Source organism: Tenrec ecaudatus, chromosome 3 (assembly GCF_050624435.1).
Source record: "Tenrec ecaudatus isolate mTenEca1 chromosome 3, mTenEca1.hap1, whole genome shotgun sequence".
Classification (NCBI taxonomy): domain Eukaryota; kingdom Metazoa; phylum Chordata; class Mammalia; order Afrosoricida; family Tenrecidae; genus Tenrec; species Tenrec ecaudatus.
Window position 1 is genome coordinate 107115678 of NC_134532.1, and position 20637 is coordinate 107136314.

A 20637-nucleotide genomic window follows, 5' to 3' on the forward strand; every position below is an offset into this window, starting at 1 on the left:
TTTTTTGCCTTTTCCAAAGTTCCAAGCTAATGAAATTGTTGTGGGCATTTTTAAAGAGAAATCTAAACCAGATGAATCCAAATGACATTTATAAAAAATATTTTAGTTCCAGAAAAATATTTTAGCCCAGTACAGCCCAGATAAACAGAAACCTTTACCAAATTGCTATGAAATATGGCCACCTTTATTTGAGGGCACAAACTCTGACATTACCAAGCTGCCTTAGAGAGAGAAGAGGTCAAGAGCCAGTATCAAATGGTGACATAATTATTATAATATGTATTATCATTTTAATGGAAGTCCACGGAGCATTTGCTCTGTTAATCATTTTGCAAACAGCTCATTTATTCATCCCGGCAGTTTTACAATCAAAACGTTGTTATGCTTGTGGTTTTATAACTGAGGAAACAGAGGCCCAGAGAAGTCGATTGCTCCGGTCCTAAGGCTGCTGGTCCCTTAGCGGGCTAGTGAATAGAATGTGATTTGGGCTCCAGAACCCATGGTTCTAACGTTTTAGGGTCTGAGTCACACTGTGTGAGCATAAGCTAAAGCCATTGTTGGCTGTACCTCCTTGTTTTTAAAGGGCTGATATTTTTGGATCATTTGTATGATTTTGAAAATGGTGCTTTGACCTTACCATCTCCTTTAAAGAGAAAAAAACAGTCTTTAATGGCTAATTCTGCATTATATCTTAATGGTGAAAGGTCAAGGCCAAATATAATCATGTTTTCAGAACTATTAATATTTTGTGCCTAAGATTATGTCCATTAAGTGATAAATGATAGCTCTTCCTGTTGAAGTCGCTACAATAGAAACAATACATTTTACATTGAATCTTCTGGGAGATTTTATTGACTTGGAATTGGCTATAAATATTTATGACAAGTTATAAACTCTATTTTTAATACCTCGATGCTAACGTAGCTTACAATAGTATTAGATCATGGCCAATTACTAACTAGATAAGAAAAGATAATTACTTATGAAATTATTTCTCTTTTTTGAATGTGCCAGAGATTTTAACATTAACTAAGTTATTAATATAAGATTTTTAAGAATATGAAACAGTACACAGATTAATAACCATTTGGAAAAGGAAAAAAATTTTAATTTGTTTTTTTTTGCTGTGCTGAATTTATTAAAATTCCTCATAATCTTTTAATGATTAAAAACAAGAATATTTTTAGATTTAATTTTAAATTTCATGTGAAACTAATTTTATATACTTAATTTCAATTTTGCAAAGTTTTTACAAAATCCATTTTATAAAGAAAAAATTTCATCCATATTCCAACTTAAGAAATCTTAGCACGCCAACACATGTAATATTTTTGGAACACTGGGACAGCCAGATTGCTTTTCATTGAGAAATACAATAAGGTACAGAAAGTTCTGTTTCTATGATGTATGTCATAATGCTCCCCAGGAAGACAGACTTAGAAACAAAATGAAACTAACCCAATCCCAACCCAGGGCCATGGAGTTCATTCCAACTCATAGCAACCCCATAGCACGGATGGTTATGTACAGCTTCACACAGTTACCAAATCTACCATATTGATGGAAGCAGATGCCTCATCCTTTTCCTGTGCAGTGACTAGTGAGTTTGAACTATTGACCTTTCGGTCAGGACCCAACACTTACCCCAATGCTCCATCAATGTCTTAGAAGCAAAATAATGCATACTTTTTCCCCTATCCTTTCTCATGTCATATTTAGTATGAACATACAAAATTTGCAATATTTTGACTGAGCAGTTGCCTCTATAGACCAGTAGGTTATTTGGAATTTCTTTGGCGTTTCTGTGCTACATAGCATTTGGTTGTCAGTAGTAGTGGTGCTCTTTGGATTAAAAGTGCATGCTCATCTATGGGGGAAAGTGGCAGTTAAGTGGAAGAACTCTCACTTTCCATGCTGAAGACTACTTTGAGAAGGCAGCTCTGCCTCAGTCGTCTTTTGAGAGCCTTCCTACACAAGGGGCTCATCTTCAGCTGCTATTCCTGAGGCTCTCTGTATCTGGCCATGTTCTGATACTGTTCATTAGGTTTTCAATGGCCAATTCCTAAGAGGAGGACAATCTAGTCCTTCTTAGTCTGTTCTTCATTTAGAAGCTCTGCTGAAACCTGTTCACCCTGGGTGACCTTGCTGATCCTTGAAATACAGGTGACATAGATTCCAGTATCACAGCAACGTTCAAGCCACCACCCTATGACAAATTCCTAGAGAAGAAACAGCTGAAAATATTATTAATAAGAAGAACATAGAATGCATAAAGTACGAATCTAAGAAAATTGGAAGTTATCGCTAAAAAGAGAGGAAAGAAAGAAAACATCAAAGGGAACTGCAGAGGAGACCCTGAAACTTGCTCTGGGTCAGAGAAAAGCAAATGGAAGAAAGGATAAAGTACAATAGCCGAACAGAACGTCTCCAAAGGTAGCTTGAGAAGAAAAAGTAAAACATTATAATGAAATGTGATGAAAGAAAGAAGAAATGTGCAAAGACCTTGAATTAGAAAAAAATAAGGAAGAATATACTTAGCATATATTAAGCTGAAAGAACTGAAGGGAGAAAAAGTAAGCCTTGAGTTGTTATTGTAAAAGATTCCATGGACAACACAAAAAATCGAACAGGAAACATCAAAATAAATTGTAAGGAATATCGAGTTACTGTCCTAAAAAGAACTAGTTGACTTAGAAGAATTTCAAGAGTAGCATATGATCAAGAACCAGTGGTAATAAAGATATTTAAGCTTCAATTGAAGGCATTAGCAAAAAACAAGACTCCAGGAATTGATAAAGACTACTGAGATAGTTAGTTTATTGTGCCAGCCTGGCCGATAAGCACAAGTGGGATTAATTAAATGGTAGAATGATAAATGGCTTGGTGAGCCTCGCCTTTCTTGTCTCCCACTCTTTGATCATCGGACCAGTGTGCGGCTGCCTTGCTTGTTCTGTGCCTCAACTTAGAGGCCACACTACCTGTGGGACGCCTAGCCAGTGGACTGTGTTGCTGTAAGTTGAGGTCCCTTTAAGCCCACATGATTGGAATGTACATCTCTGGAGCTGGGGACTGACGGTTAGTGACCTGGCTGACAGCTGGTGACCTGCCTTGCTGTTTGCTGCCTGTGTCTATGTACCCTAGCTCCTTTGAAGTCTTGAAGAGTGAGTCTAACACTTTGAGGATTAAGATATTTTCCATCTCATATGTATGTATGTGAAAGTTGGTCCTTGAAGACTTAGCAAGAATTGATGCATTTGAAAGATCGTGTTGTCGAAGAACATGAAAAATACTGTGGACAGGCTGGGAGCTGGCATGTCTGTCTTGGAAAAAGTACAATCAGAAATGCTCCATGGAAGTAAGAGGGCAAGACTTTGGACATGTTATAAAGAAAGACAAGTCTCCGGAGAAAGTCATCGTGCTTGGTTAAGTAGGGAAAAGTGAAGCAAAAATTGAACACCCTTGATGAGATGAATAGACACAGTGGCCCCAACAATGAGCTCAGAATAACAATTTTGAGGATGGTGCAGGCTCAGGCAGTGTTTCCTTCTGTTATAAGGAGGTCTGCGGTGAGTTGAAGCCACTTGACACCACCTAACACCAATATCCTTGTCTTTATAACACCCACCCCAGGAGTGAGCGGGGCCGTGCAAATAACGCACAGGGGGCTGTAACTAAGGACTTGGTAAGTTTGGCATTTCCTTCTGTATAGGAGAGCTGTCTCGGAAGCAGGACCAGAAATTCCATTGATTGTCACGAAAGGAGTGAGATTCCTGCCTGAAGTACTGGAGCAAGCAAGTCTACAGAGGCCAAGGCACAGAAACCATGAGACAGAACAGAGAAGCTGGGCGACACAGAGAACAAAAGGCAGTGAGGTAAAAAGACAGGTGGGCTTCCTGGCCCGCTGGGGAAGAGGCCACGAAATCATGTGACAGAGTGACTGAGGGCAAGAAAGAGACTTGACGACTCGATGAGAAGTGCTGCTGGGGATCAAAGACGGTATCCTTGAGGTGCGCTGGTCCTGGCTGGTGACAACCTGTTAATGTCCCCAATACATCCCTATAACCAGGAGCATTTGCTGTGAATTCTAGGTTGTCTACAATGAATTCCCAAACCCAGAAGAGAACTAGGGGGTTGTAGGCAGAACAGCTGGTGCCAGAATAGATAGGATAAAGAAAAACAGGGGGTGAGATGTCTGAACTCTGCCTTATGCCAATCAGACATGAAGTGGGATTCTCCTTCTTCTTTGTGTAGCCAGAGATCAGATGTGGCCGCCACTCCATTTCCTCAAGTACGTAGTTCAAGTTCTTCACCACTCCCTGCATGAGTATTGCTTGTGGATCCAAGCAAAATGCAATCCCTCACAACTTCCATCTTTTGTCCATCTAGCATAATGTTGTCTATTCAACCAGTTGTAAAGATTTTCATCTGCTTGATGTTGAGGTGTCATCCACGCCGAAGGCTGTAGTCTTTGCTATTCATCAATAAGTGCTTCAAATCCTCCTGTCTTTCAAGAAGTAAAGTGGGATCATCTGCATATTGCAGGTTTTTAATGAGCCTTCTGCCCATCCTGATGCAACATTGCTCATAGAGTCTAGCTTTTGGAATTGTTTGATCAGCAAACTGATTGAACAGGCAGCTTGAAAGAATACAGCTATGACACAGACTTTTCCTGATTATAATCCATGTAGCATCCTTGTGTCTTCCAAGGGCTAGCTCTTGGTCTGTTTACAAGTTCCGTATGAAGACAAGGAAGTGCTTTGGAATTTTCATTCTTCATAAACTTATCCAGAGTTTGCTGTGATCCACATGGTTGAGTGACTTTTCATAACCAATAAAAACACCAGCAAACATCTTTCTGTTATCTCTGCTTTCAGCCAAGGTCTGAACGGTGCCAGTAATGATATCCTTTGCTTTGTGCACTTTTCTGAATCTGGTTCTGGTTTCGGATAACTCCCTTTGTGTTCCTGGCTATGCTTTTGAATTGTTTACAGCAAAATTTTACTTGCAAGTGATAGCAATGATATTGAATGATGACTTCTGAATTTCATGGCATACACACGACTTTCCAAAACTGCATAATTTCAATTGGTATTCCATCGCTTTCTGGAGCCTTGTTTTTAGCTAATGCTTTCAGTGAAGCTTGGATTTCTTCCGACAGTATCATTGGATTGTGATCATATGCTAGGTTTTACAAGCAGGGTGAGTAATGTGTCATGATCATATTTTTAAGTTAGAAAATTCACTAGAGGAATAGTGTGGAGAACTAACAAGAATGTACAAGAAATGACTCAGAAACTCATTGTTATGAAACTCAGGTAAGGGATAATGAGGTGACACAAGTTGATGCAAATCTGGATATGAAAGGTATACCAGTAAAAATGTACTGGGCTAGAATAGGGCAGCAACGAGGGGTGAGAAACTCCTGGGATTTGCTTACTGATGTGGAAATTAGAAGGTAGAAATTTGGAAGGGCAGTAAGTTTTGGAATGAGACGACTTCAGGTTCAATTTTTGACAAATTGTATTTGAGAGATTCACTTATAATCCTTGGCCTACAATTTGAACACAAATAGGCCCTATTTATAGGATATAGGTCTGTTAGGGATAATTTAGAACCCACTAGTGAAATTTACCACTAAATAATCTAAAATTACCAAGATTATTCACTCCTCAGTAGCTTTTGGTCAACACACACAGACACACACCTACGCACTCACACACACACACACACACAAGCCAAACATTAGACACTTGGCAAACAAAGAAAACATTCTATACTTGGAAAATTATGGTGAATACTGGGGTCTTGTAGACATTTTAATCTGTAGCATAAAATCTTAGTTAAATGTGGAACAAGGAATGTACACCAATGTCCCTTGCAGTGCTTTTATTCCCAACAATCAAGATGCATTAAAATCTCCAACTTCCCATGAATAAATAGACAAGATGGGATGCATACTCACAGCAGAATAGTACTTAGCAATAAAGAGAAGTGGATTTTACTATATGCTTGAACTTGATGAACCTTCTAAATATTATACTGAGTGAAGTCAGTCAGTCACAAAAGAACACATTACATGCTCTTATTTATGTGAACTATCTATAATAATACATAGAAACCAAAATTTATTAGTGGGCACTAGTAGCTAAGGGGAGAAGAAAATTGCTTGTCAATATTTAAAGAATAATGAGTCTCTGTTTAAAGTACTTAAAAGCATTTCATGGTGATTGTTGAACAAGGCAAATAAAATGGTTAATGTGGCAACATTTTTGTTTTATGTATTTTACTACAATAAAATTATACATATAATCATGTGTGTGTATGAGAGTGCTTCAAAATTCATGGAGAATGGAATTAAAATGTATTGAAAAAATTGTTTTAATCATTTTAGTGGGGGCTGGTACAAATCTTATCACAATCCATACATCCTTCCATTGTATCAAGCACATTTGTATATTTGTTGCCATCATCATTCTCAAAACACTTGCTTTCTACTTGATCCCTTGGTATCAGCTACTCATTTTCCCCTCCCCTCCCCACTCTTCCTCCCTCATGAACCCTTGATAATTTATAAATTAGCATTTTTTCATGTCTTGCACTGTCTGATGTCTCCCTTCACCCACTTTTCTGTTGTCCATTTCCCAGGGAGGGGGTTATAGGTAGATCATTGTGATCGGTTTCCCCTTTCTCCCCCACCTTGCCATTGCCCTCCTGATATCTCTACTCTCATTATTGCTCCTGAGGGATTTCTCTGTCCTGGATTCCCTGTGTTTCCAGTTCCTATCTGTACCACTGTACATCCTCTGTTCTAGCCAAATTTGTAAGGTAGAATTGGGATCATGATAGTGGGCGGAGTAAACTAAAGAACTAGAGGAAAGTTGTATATTTCATCATTACACTACCCTGCACCCTGACTGGCTTGTCTCCTCCCCACGACTCTTCTGTAAAGGGATGTCCAGTTGCCTACAGATGGGCTGTGGGTCCCTACTCTGCACTCCCCCTCATTCACAATGATATGATTTTTTTGTTCTTTGATGCCTGATACCTTGATCCCTTCAACACCTCATGGTCACACAGGCTGCTGTGCTTCTTCCATGTGGGCTTTGTTGCTTCTCAGCTAAATAGCTGCTTATTTACCTTCAAACCTTTAAGACCCCAGACGCTATATCTTTTGATAGCTAGCCACCATCAGCTTTCTTCTGATCAAGTTCTTGAGCCCTCTCATATGAGAATCAAATTATAGCCAAAATGTCTAATACTTTTTACAATCCTCAGTGAATTCATGCGGGAAATGTATAATTTAATACTTAGTCTTAATGAACAGTCTCCACTTCTGTTTATTCTAAATCATTTTTAAAATAGGGGGGGATATTTTAATCACATCTAAATTATAACCATCAGTTTATCCAAGAGTAATAAGCATATAGTGGAGAAAAAAAGAACATCAGAATCTGGATAACTGGTTTATAAAAAAATGATAAACATAAAACTCCATCTCAGTCAATATCCCTGGAAGAGTGACCCAGAACATTTAACAGATCAAATTGACCTTCATTAGCTATCTCATGAGCTACCAACTTTGCCAGCATTATTAGGTGGAAAGCATCTGATGCTGAAGATATTGATAACAGGGTCCAATGAGGTTTCTGAAGTCCAAGTCACTGCTATTGTGGCCGTGGTTGTGAGCGGGGCTGCTGGTTGCCAGGTCAGCATTTCGAAGCCACTGGCGGCTCTGAGGGAGCAAGATCAAACTCTCCAGTCTCATAACAATGAGAAGTCTTGGAAACTCACAGGGGAAATTCTACCCTGTCTGATATGATCACTATGAGTGGGCATTGACTCAAGGGCTGGGAATTTGGTTTTGGGGGGGCACTTGGAATAAACCTAACTAACAAATATTTCTTTATTGTACAGCAGGCATACGAGCCACCAAACCCTTACCTGATTGCAGGTGTTGATGTCGATGCCTCCCTTCAGATATTCCACGACTTTGTCCAGATTCCCCGCTCTGGCCGCTCGGAGGAAACTCGCATTGCTGTCAGACTGTCAGAGAAAGGAAAGCCTTTGAGCGAGCTCAGCACACAATAAACGGAACACGCAGACACTACAAATCAGAAAAGCTTTCTCTGCAGAAATTTAAACCTGGAATAACTGATTATAAATAACCAATTACGAAAACACCGAATAACTAGCAAGGAATAATAACTATTTCAGGCAGGTATGAAAATTTTATTTTTAACTCTTGGTTATACTCGTGTGATAGATCGAATCTCTTATTGATTTGAAATGTTGCTAAATTGCTAATAAAGAATAGGAAGAACAACCCACGCTGATAAAGAGGGTAGGGAAGATGCTACATTAGACACAGGGATTTTTATAGATGTGTAGTTCCATAGAGTTCTGTAACGAATTGCTGTGAGCACCTAGAAAATTAAGTAAGTGGGCGTGGGGGATGAAAAGTGATTAGCTGCAGAGAATAAAAAGTTGTACAAAAGCAATCATATTATAGTATGTGCTTGGGCAGTGGCTAATAATGAATAATTCATTGACTTTATGGACCAGGAGGTGTTTTGTCCCATTGTACACAGTGTTGCTATGAATCGGAACGCACTCGGCACCTGACAACAACAACGTTGACGTACAGAGCAGCGTGGCACAATTATACTTCAAGGAAATATATGAAGAAGAAATGTTGAAGATTAAAAGAGAACTAAATTCTCATTCTTCATAGTACTGCTTTTAGGAAGTCCATAGCTAATTAGTCAGTATTTTAAAGTCAATTTTGAATCTGGGAATGTAAGTACAGAGTTGCAGCCTACACCATTCCTAGAGCTTTGTTTAAGCTCATTCAAACCCACGAGAGATTTGCTTTGCCATAAGAAAAAAGTATAAAACCAGAACAACCAATCGTATTCAAGTCCATTTTACCGCATGGCGGCCCCAGAGGGCTCAGAGTAGCACTGCTTCATAGATTTGATTTTGTCCACAATTTACTGTTTGGGGGAAGCAATTTTGCGCAGTGAGTTAGGGTCTCACTTCATTTTTATTCAACGTGTTCTCTATGACATTGGTTACAATTTTCAGTGTGTCTGCCCTGTGCTCATTATTCTCTTTCTGTGAATTCTGTTTCTGCTGATCTAGCTTCCTTTCCCCTATTTAATTTCCCACCTTTGCTTTCGAGTAAATATTGAGTGTTTGGTCTCAAACAGTTCATCGATTAAGGTTTTCCTTTACTCCTGAGTGATATTGTGTATTTCATATATCGTTTGGGTGAAAAGTGACTTACAAGAGTGGTTTCAGTTTTAGATGAAAGAGGTGTTTTAGGAGGGGGAAAAAAAGACTCATGAGCATTAGGCATCCAGGAGATGCAAATGAAAACAGTGATGGGATATCATCTTACACCAACAAGGGCAGCCCAATGAAATCCAAACCAAAGCACTGGAACCAACAAATGCGTGGGAGCCGTGGAGAGATTCGAGCTCTCATGCGCTGCTTGTGAGTCTGTAATGTGTACAGCCATTGTGGGCATGACGTGGCTCTATCTAAGCCAGCCGGGAATAGACATTCCACGTGACCTAGGAAGACCTTTGCTTGGTGAGTACCCTACAGAAGTAAGAGACATAACGGAAACAGACACATGCACTCCCACGTCCATTGACATACTCTCGATAATCGCAAAAATAGTGGAAACTAGCCCAAATGTCCATTAGTAGAAAAACCGATAAAGAATTTTGGTACATAGACACAAGGAAATAGTACACATCACCACCAGCACCACCCCCCAAAAACTGATGAAACACCTCATGGCATGTGTGGACCTGGAAAACATTATGCTGAGTGAAAACACTAAGCCAATCACAAAATGACAAATATTTTTGCCAAAATCTAGAGCACTGAGCTGGTTGTTTGAGCAGGTGCATTGTCGTGGAGGCAAAACCAGTCCCCCGTTTGCCACAAATCAGGCCCTTTTTTTGTGGCACGGGGTTTATGAAATTGACGGATGTTCAGAATAAGGCTTGTCATCAATAGACATTTCACCTTTTTTAAAACAAGACAACCACTATTTTTTTTCTTCTGTTTTCACAGGCGCCCAAAGCGGGCTCCGGCCCAAAGACGTTTCGCATGCAAGAACTGGCGGCAGCCCAGGGTTCCCATTGCTGGGAGCACGAGGGGGCTAGGCTGCGAAAACCACTCTTATACTTGGGGTTTTTGTCCCCCCACAGCGCTCTCCTTGTAAGCTGTAGTCAGTACTACAGCAGCTTCTGCAGCCTTTTTCCCCATGCAGGACACAAAGCTTCACAGCCGCATGCTGTTCTCTTAAATCAGCCATCGCAAAAAACAAGGTTTCGAGTGAAACTGCTTTCATGAAAAAATTCACTGTGACCAGAGAGCACCTTCTCAGGCAACGCCACTGGTGCGCAGAGCGAGTTGCTCAATGTTCGCCTAATGGGGAAAATGCATACTATGAAAGCTCCACCCAGCAGAGCTTTTTTCCATTTGGTTTGTTTGTTTGTTTGTTTTGGGGGGAGTGGTTTACCGAACATGAGACCATTACTATAAGGATGAAAATCAAGACAGACGTTCACGCTAGAGAACAGATTTTCCCCGAGGATGAGAGCGCGATCGTGGAGACATGAAGCAGTGGTCTAGAAGGTGGGCAGGTATTGACAGGTGGAATGGTAGGCAGAAGATCCTAAGAGGGAGAAGAGAAATCAAAAGTGGGGGGGGAGGGTAGAGTAGAACATGGGGTGGGGTGATGAATGGTTTGAACTGTGTAAGCAACGTTGATGGTCTGAAATGTAATCCACCCCCATTACCTAATTCAAAAGAAAACCACATTTAAAAGGTGAGTATCTTAGAGAGATAGTCTCGGGGGCTCTTCCAGTCTCTATCTGTTCAGTAAGTCTCACCTTTTCCTTTTGTTTATGACCTTGAGGGTTTTCTTCTGTTTCGCTCCTTTTCTAGCTGACCCCTTCTATTGTACCCTGATCAGAATGGTTGGTAGGTATTTGGGTCTCCGGTGAGAAGTCACAGTTGTCCTGGGCAGGTTTCTTCCTTGAACGTTGGTTTCCTTCGTCATTCTTCTCCTTCTCCTTCTTCTTTAAATCATTTTATTGGGGGCTCATACAATTCTTATCACAATCCATCCATCCATCCATTGTGTCAAGTACATTTGTACATTTGCTGCCACCATCATTTTCAAAACATTTTCTTTCTACTTGAGCCCTTGGTACCAGCTCCTCATTTTCCCCCTCCCTTTCCCATCCTCCCTCCCTCATGAACCCTTGATAATTTATAAATTATTATTATTTTTTCATGTCTTACACGGATCAATGTCTTCCTTCACCCACTTTTCTGTTGTCCATCCCCCTGGTTGCTCACTAACCTTTAAGGTCCCAGGGGCTACTAACCAAATGAGGGCATTGAATGGTGACTTTGTGACCTATATTATGCCGATTGACTAAGATATCCCATGGGACTGTGGCACTAAGCCCTTCGACCTAGTTAACCAGATTCACCAGTTGTTTAGGTCTAGAAAGTCTCTATAACTGTGTCTCCAATATGCTTTATTGAATCTCACACATGCAGCACACGCTGACATGTATTTTCATATGCCTATCCATGCACAAGGAGCCCTTGTAACATAGTGGGTTATGAGTTGGGCCGCTAGCTCCAAGGTCAGCAGTTCAAAACACCAGCCACTCTGAAGGTGAACGATGAAGCTTTCTGCACCATCAGAATGTGCAGCCTTAGAAAACCTCAGGGACAGCTCTATTTTGTCCTGTCAGGTTGCTGTGAGTCAAAGTCAACTCCAGGGAAGACAAGGTAATGCATTTACATATACATACACTTACACTGTATGCATTGTTATGTATTGGGCTACAATCCACATGGTCAGCAGTTCAAAACCAGCAGCAGCTCCGAGGGAGAAATACTGGGCTTTCTACTTCCATAAACAGTGATAGTCTCAGAGCGCCACAGGGGAGTCATTATGAGTCAGCATTGACTCAATGGCAATAATTTTGGTTTTTTTGTTTATACCTCTGGAACCTCATACATAGGTTTTGGTTATTGTTAGCATTAAAATTTTTATTATATTATAGCATTTACTAAAAGTGTCTCTTTTACTTGTGCACTTCTTTGTGTCTTCGATTTCTTTGGCCAGGCTGTTCAGACTTCATCTTTATTTTGTAGTGTCTCTCCCATCCCTAAAAATAATGCTTCTACTGTCTAGAAGAGAGGCTTGGCACACCCTAGAGGGCATTTCTCTGTCATATGGAGTCATGTTCAACTCCACGAGGATTTTGGTTGGGCTCATACCAAGCCAAAACAGAATCATAAAACTAAAAGAAACCAGAACTCCCTAGTTTCTTCTTTTACTTTACCGTTGTTTTTCAGAAGGAGCCTGAGGGAGGGTGCTGGGTATGGCGATGTGGTAGCCACACGTCTTGATTATCAAGGACTAACAGAAAGCACCAATGATGCCTTGATAAAAGAGGGGAGCACTGGTGGGCAGGTGTGGACTGAGTCAAGGTCAATTGTTGAGCCCAGTGATTTTGAAAAAATAAGATTAAATTGAAACCAGCTGGCATGACACCAGACTAAAATCTCCTGGCAAAGCTGATCGCTCTTCATGGAGAAGGCACTGTAAATTCTCCATATGAAAATCTGCTCCTGGGACAATGGTCTGACTTATACCCATGGACATGATCAAAGAGGGTTACTCCAGAGACCTAGCTGCAGCCATCCAACATGATTAAAAATCATGACTTTTAGACCTTGATGTGATCATGATAACAAATTGCATAAAAATTCCAAGACACGTGGATAACAACTACATATTTTTCTTGAAAGATAACATCGATGATATAGCATTTGACTAATGGGGAAACGTAGCAGGAAGAGGAGTGTAATTTATCTAATAGGACGTGAGGTCCAGGTTTGGTGCTTTTGAATCAACCAGTCTCCTCACAAGGCTCTACTGCCCCCCTCCCTTTAAGAATGTTCTTGGCAGGGGCTCTTGGCGACTCTGTCAGGGCTATTTATTATAACATGTGATGAGGTACAGAGATGGACATGGAAGTGTTTTCTCTGGGAGTCTCAAATATTGAATTATTTGCATACTATGAAAATGATTTACACAGGGGAAGACTAAAAATCCTAAGTTACCTCACATTTAACCCAAATCTCCAAATGGCTTATGTGCTCTCAAATGTGAGACACAATTTATTAACAGCTGCAAGGGGAAGCTGAAATCTCTGTGTCCGGAATTCGTGCTCCGGTTCTTCAGAAATGTTTGTGTATGATTGATATCTCATAGCTCTACCCTCTCCCTACACCCCTACAGTGCCTCGTCCTTCCTGAAAGCTGTGCTCGTGGCAAAGTGCCCCAAGTCGGCCCACCAGGCTGCAGTGTTGGATCCATGACTCATTTCCAAATGCCTGTTCTGGGAAAGTATCCCGCTATTCACAGCACATTCTAAATTTTAGGATGATTTTCCACTTTCAGGGTTCTTGCTGCAGCACTTAAAAATGAAACATAACACCGGGCACTATGCACTATCAACAGCTCACAGGAACATGGCTTTCTTAGCCATAAACTAACAAAAACCAAATACCACTAGTCATAGAAAATCTGACAATACTATTTCATCGCATACACAGTTTCAGAAATAAATCTATACACTATGTATTTAACATTTTTTTCCTAGAAAGTATTCCCAATTTGTACCTGAGACAAATATGTATAGGTGGTGGTACTTATTGACATTTATATGGGCCAGACCGACAGACAAAGGAGTCTCATGCATTCTCTCATTAGTATTCACAATAATACAAAGGAAGAGGTTTATGCAGTTCCTAAAGTTGCACAATTATTTAGTGAGAGACCTAGGCTTGAACACCGGTTCGTCAGATGTGAGCTAAAAGTCGAAGTCTCTCCTCCAAACCATCAAGCGGCTGGCACTCCAGAATGCGAACCTGTGAGCCACAGAAAAGCTCTCGCACTACAGCTATGGCCTTGATCTACGGATCTGCTTGGTCAGTCCTGACACTTGATCGACGGACTGTCTCACTTGGAGCGGGAATGCTTGAACACTCCCCCATCCTCACGTTCATCACCCATTTATAGGCACCGCAAAAAATCGAGAGCAGAGCCGAGGCAAAGTGCCTTGCAAACCTATTTAGTTACAAGTGAGAAGGCCTCTGTGTACCCGATTTAAACAATTAAACTCGGAAAACATCAGATGATTTGCTTGCCAGAAAGGGATACCATGACACAGAAGAGACGTGACACGTGGAGACACCAATGCCGAAGCTCAGGCGATGGCTTTGGTCTGAAGGCACAGTATGTATCCAGCCAGACGTTCCTTGAGCCTTCCTTAGGAACGAGGCATGGGGTTCAGGGCTGCTTTTGCACTAACATAATCATATGTTTTCCTGTTTTGTGTGTGTGTGTGTGTGTGTGTGTGTGTGTGAAGCAAATGTTTATAAAGTGGATACAAGTCAAAGGAAAGAATACCATCCAAGCTGTCCTGGAAGAGATCCTTTGAAAAGTAGTTGTAAATAATTTAAGTTTAACTTGGATTTTCTGGAAACCTCTTAAGGGATTTAGTTTGCATTACATGCAAGTATTTTCATCAACCAGTTTAAGTACACGAGTTTCAAGGGAAGAATTATATTGAGGCTATAGATACTGCTCTGAGTGTCATATGTTTATATTTGTATCACAGTACACATCCTCCCCACTGCACACAAAGACAGGCACATCCTCCACTACAATGAGGTCAATCCGTGATTAAAGCTCTTGATGCAAGGGCTTAGGATAAACACGAGTCACTCAGGTCTTCTCCAATCAATACGGAGATGAAAGAGGATTCTAGGACTGGTGGAGAGGGACGCACCAAATGTGTACCCTATTAGGCTTACCTCTGATGATAAGAATAAAAGGGGATTTTTGTTCTTATTTTTGATTATTTAAAATTTAGTGAAGGTGGCGGGGGGGGGGAGCATACTTTCAAGATTAATAGACTTTGGTTAACAAACCAAAAAACAAAAACGCATTTCTTTGCTCAACCAGAAGTTTTCATATATCAAAGCAGGGAACATGAGGCAACAGCAAAGCCTTGGTGGGAAAGTCTCACATAGATTTATAGCTGACCTCCTTCCTGCTTTCTCTCCCTAGGACCCTCAAGCACTACAGCCAGCTGTATGCTTGCTTATAAAAGTCTGACTCTGGACAAGGACTTCCAAAGCTGCAGCCCCTCCGTTTTAACCTGTACCAGATGGGGGTCATGAAAATATGCCCCCCTTTCCAACCCACTGTGGCATCTCAAGCCAAGAAAGAAAGATTTCCTCTTAAATTCTTCTTGGTACAGTTCTGTACATTTTTGTGTGCTTGAGTGTTGGACAAACAGGACATCTTTCTTTCCACCCAGCAGGGTGGACATGAAAGGAGAGAGGAGGAATGTGCATTCACAGAGCCACATTATTTCCTAACAGACTGCTTCCCACACTAGGTCGCAGGACATACTCATGGGGTCTGTGGATTTGCTATTAGATTTCTTCGTTTCAGACTTGGGTTTTCATTTCAAATAGAACCTGATAAGGAACATATAAACATATTTAAAGTCATGAGAATGGCCATCTTCTAATTGAATCCAACTCTATAATTCTGGTATATTCCTTTGTGTTTATAATTCAATATATTTACAGGCGAAATCTAGATGACCTATATATAGATACCTGGCTTGAAAATGTTTTAGACAGGTTACAAAGAAGAAAATGCATCAGAGTCTGGTCATCGTGATGGACCCAAACTTGTGGCGCATTGTTATAAGATCCAACTTGCCCAGAACATTGAGACTGAGTGCTCTGGAAAACCCACAGTGAGACAGTCTTCATTTCCCAGTTCCAGTATTTGTCCTAATTCAATCCGCCCCATAATGCTCATTTCATCTTCAAGTAGATAGTGTTTTAAATGATTATCAGTGGCACACCGTAACAATTGACACTAGCTAATATATCTGACAAGTTTTACCTTGAAGTAGGAAACAAAATCCTAAACTTACTAACAACTCTGTGCAATATGCTTACAAAAAATTGTGATTATGTAATTTTATCAAAGTCAAATTTAGAATCACGTTTGATGTAGAACGCTGAGATGGACTTTTTACTGTTCTACTATCTGTAATTTATCAGTTGCTAAAAAGACAAGAAGATTTCTTCAACTTGCTCTTTAACATTGAATCGCTAAAGCAAGAGGAAGAAATGATGAAGTCAAAGAGCTGAACAAAAGAGCTCAAAGAGCACCAGGAAACGAAAAAGAAATTATTATAATTAAATGTGCAAAGGACTGGAGTTAGGAAATCAAAAAGACCGCACTGGCATTTCTCAAGCTGAAAAACAAAACTGGAGAAAAACAAACCAGCCTTTGAGCTGTAATCCTGAAGGTAAAGGACTCCCGTGGCACAGTGGTGGAAGCCCTGGGCTGCTAAAGGAAAGATCCAAGGCTTGAACCCCTCAGCTACTCCACAGGGAAAAGACGAGGCAGTCTGCTTCTGTAAAGATCTACAGCCACGGAAACACCAGGAAGCTGTTTCCTCCTCGTCACATACACTCATCATGTGTCAGTTTCTACCTGACAGCAATGGATTGAGGAGCAAATACTGAAGGCTTCAAGAACAGAAGAAGCGGATGGAAGGATACACAGAGTGAATGCACCTAAAAGAATTGATCAAGATTCAACCATGTTAGTCGGCAGCCTGTTACCAAGCAGGCCACGCTGCATTCGAAAACACTAACCAGACTAACTGAAAAACGAGGCTCCAGTGCTGAGAGAAGACCCATTGAGACATTTCAACAAATGGACACACTACTGGAAGAGCTCACTCATGTAAGCTCAGAAATTTGGAAGACAGCGAGCTACCTAGCCGACCGATGGCAACAGATGCATAATTGTGCCCACTCAAAAGAAAGCTAATCCAGTAAAATGCAGACATAATTGAACAATATCACAGGCAAGTAAAATGTCGCTGGAAATACATTTTAAATGACTGCAGCATGTATCAAAAGGGAACTGTTGAGATTTATGAATTCCTTATAAAGATCTTATACTTTGAAAAAAAGTGAGATGTAATATATCCAGTCATGACAAGAGAAATGAAACTACATGTATATGCAACGATAGCAACACTCAGCCCGCGAAGCACAGAGGTCAGACACACAAACATGGAAGCTTTCTGATTCCATTTATTAAAACTCAAAAAATGGTAAAATGAATCAGCCGTGTCAGAGGTCAGAGTGGCAGTTTTCTGGAAGGACAGATAAGGCGCCTTCTAGAATGCTGGCAGTATGTTAATCCAACTTTCTAGTTCTGGGTGGCAATAAACAGATGTGTACATATTAGGGAAAATATCAGGATAAACATTCACAGTGTGTGAATTTTTAATACGTTGTCTACTTACATAAAGGAGCCCTGGTGGTGCTAGGATTGCTAACTGCAAAGTCAGCAGTTCAAATCCACAGGCTTCCCGGAGGGAGAAAGGTAAGACGATCTGCCCCTGTGCATGTTCACGGCCCCGGAAACCTCCCTAAGGTCACTGTGTACGTCTGAATCGACTTGACCCGGAGTGGAGGTGGTGCCACCAGAAAATAAGCTGTTCCTAATCTGTAAGAGTGGTTGCATAAACACCAAATGAAATGGAATACTCAATGTCCAACAGTCACACGTGTATCCCATGGAGACAATAGGAGATCGTTTGTCTAATGCAAATTATGTTACCTATTGACATTATAGTCAGCATATATGTAAGCTATCACATGGTCAAAGACAATCTAGACTATGAATAGAATTTTGATCTGTAACCCAAAAGTAGGTTTTCTAAGAGTCAAATTCCAGAACATCTTTTTGCTAGTTGCTCTGCCGTCTACAACGGCTTTCTAATTATGTAAACTACATGACTGTACTTGATCATACATTCATCACCCTCTTCATTTCTCCTACATGAAGGCTATTCTACTTTTCTGATCTCTTGGACATGTGGTACAGTTATAGTACTCCCCCAGTATGCAAAATCCTTACTCAAAATCTAGGCCCAGATCTGCTGATAAATCTTCTGGGTTAGATATAAGCTAAACAAAGTAAATTTCAAGAGGCAATTATAAGCAATTCCCAGACACTCATGTTTCTATGACACTATGTCGGGAAATCTAAAAATGGAATCAAAATATTCATAATGCTATTAATGTGAAAATATCCTTCCTCGGAACACAAAAACCCAAAATGGAAAAGAACGACAGAGATTGCTGTTGTGAGGTCCATTTGATGATTGTGGTACACTTTAAAAGCTCTACTGTGTTCAGCAACATTAAAAGTTCTATGTATCTATAAAATCCTTCTCATGACTCCACAGAAGGAAAATTAATTCTTCACTTGATATTTCATGATATGGTAGAAGTAGCCCTTGATAAGTGACTTTGTTTTGTGAACTTTAGCCAGCCGTCATCAACAGAGCTTATAATTAGACCCGTTGCTAAGATGCTCAGGACCATCAGACACACAGAAACTTCCACAGAAAAGGGAAGTTTTTCAAAGACGGGTGGACACTTCCTTTAGGGTTCCTAATTTTCTCAGTGTCTTATTGAATTTAATGGTGAATGGGAACTATAAGCAACTTTTCCTAAGAAAGATCATTACTGGGTTTTGTTTCTCCCATGTCTTCTAAGCAAGTGTGGGTGCCCGCGCCTCCACACACCTCATGACTCCGAAGTCCCATCTCTACAGACAGCGTGCTCATCTTTTCATGAAATTAGAGCGAAAAGAGTAAGCGAGTAGACAAATATACAGGCCTTCTTTTCATGACGGTTATCATGTTACACTAAGAACACCAATGCAGTTTTACCAGAGCTTTAGTGTATGTCAAATTCTAAAAGAGGACTTGTGGTTCATATCTGAAAACCATAAGATACCACTGCAAATGCACATTGACGAACATGGCAAAGAAATTCCTTGTTTATTCCCCACGGGATATGGATGCGTTGAGAGATCATCATTTCATGAAGACATTTAAGACATTACTGCTTTAGTTACATAAGCACCACGGGACTTGCTTAAGTCATTAAGCTAGTTAGTAAGAGTAACAGGTCCTTCCCCAAAAAGCGTGCCAGAGTTCCTGGGGAAGGCATGTCAACTATGAAAAGAGACTTCCCTGCTTTTGTTACTGATTTCTCTTCTGGTAGAGATACCTTGCAATGTCGTATTTTCAGTCCAAATACAACCCATAACACATTTCCAGAAGGCTGTATATGAACCATTATGCTGACTTTTGCAGCTGCTGTTGTTTACAAGCAAGTCATTAATTTTGAGTTTCAAGATAGAAGTATGGAGGGCCATGTCTGTGGCCCCTCGGTGGCAGCTCTTCTATGCATTTGTAAATACCATTCTTTACGCCACATCACATGACTCCCACAAGCTTCGGGGAACATTCTCGCAGCTGTGTTGTATAAAATCATACTGAATGCTTTTAGTAAATGGCCCAATTAAAATTGAGGATTCCCAATTAGCTTTCCCACTCACGTTTGCAAAGGGTCTGGTTGTTTTCACTACTCGTCTACATAACCCTCTTCACACGTAGGTATTAGAAGCTATGAACACCTTCGAGAAAGGCCTTTGAAAAGGGGAGCACTTGTCCTGAGTAAAGTGATGGGGCAGAGAATGCGAGGAAGCCCCTCAGTGAGAAGGATTGACATCCGGGCTCCCACAATGTGCTCAGGCATAAGAACAACGTCAAGAACAGCGCAGGACCGTGTAGTGCCTCCTTCTGTCGTGCATGGGATTGCTGTGGGTCAGAGCGGACATGATGGCACCCAACAACATCAACAACAGGCTGAAGATAGATCTAGGTCTTTTCTGCACACTCTAAGCTACTTAGCTGTAGCTTAGCTGCAGCTGGGCAGGCCAGGCTGACAGGGGTTAACAGTCTTTACTGAGTTCAGACTGAGAATCTGTGGGTCTCACGGTCTTCTGTGTGTGTGTTGATCTTCTCTACAGATGAACTGACACAGTGGCCACAGCAATGGACTCAAACGTAAGAGCAACAGTCAGGATGGACCGGGCAGTGTTTCCTTCTGTTGAACGTAGGGTTCAGTGAGTTGGAATTGACTCATTGACACCTAACAACAACAGGTGGGAAAATGATTAAATACTCTACTAGCCAAAAAGTTAGAGTTTCCAACCCACCTCAGGAGGAAGGCCTGCCAATCTCCTCGGAAAGATCTCGAGCACCCCAGGATGCAGTTTTATTTTGTACACCTGCAGTGGGTATGAGTCATCTCTGACTCAGCTCAATTAACAACCAATGCTGAATATGGAGTCTGTGGTTGGTATAAATGATTGACTTGCTTTGCTGGTAAACAGGGCATTGGAGGTTTGAGTCCACCCAGAGGCACTTTGGAAAATGGTCTGTTGAGCCACTCATAAAAAAAAAAAAAATCTCACGGAGCACCTTCCTATTCTGATACACATGGTTTCCCCATGAATCAGTGTGAGTTGGGACTGGAGAAAGCCTGATTATGCTAAATAGAATGATTTCTCATAACATCCCTAATGTTTTTATTAGCCGGAGTCGCATGGAAACCC

At 40.8% G+C, this 20637-nt stretch overlaps 1 protein-coding gene across 14 annotated transcripts in view; it reads right to left on the bottom strand.

The window, feature by feature from the left end:
- The window catches only part of ANK2 (ankyrin 2), a 648733-nt gene that overhangs the window by 220658 nt on the left and 407438 nt on the right, over nucleotides 1–20637 (bottom strand). For all 14 annotated transcript variants that reach the window (XM_075543900.1, XM_075543907.1, XM_075543894.1 and 11 more), the window contains one exon: nucleotides 7942–8043. In XM_075543900.1, the coding sequence (XP_075400015.1) occupies nucleotides 7942–8043 (102 nt within the window). The remainder of the gene's footprint in view (nucleotides 1–7941; nucleotides 8044–20637) is intronic.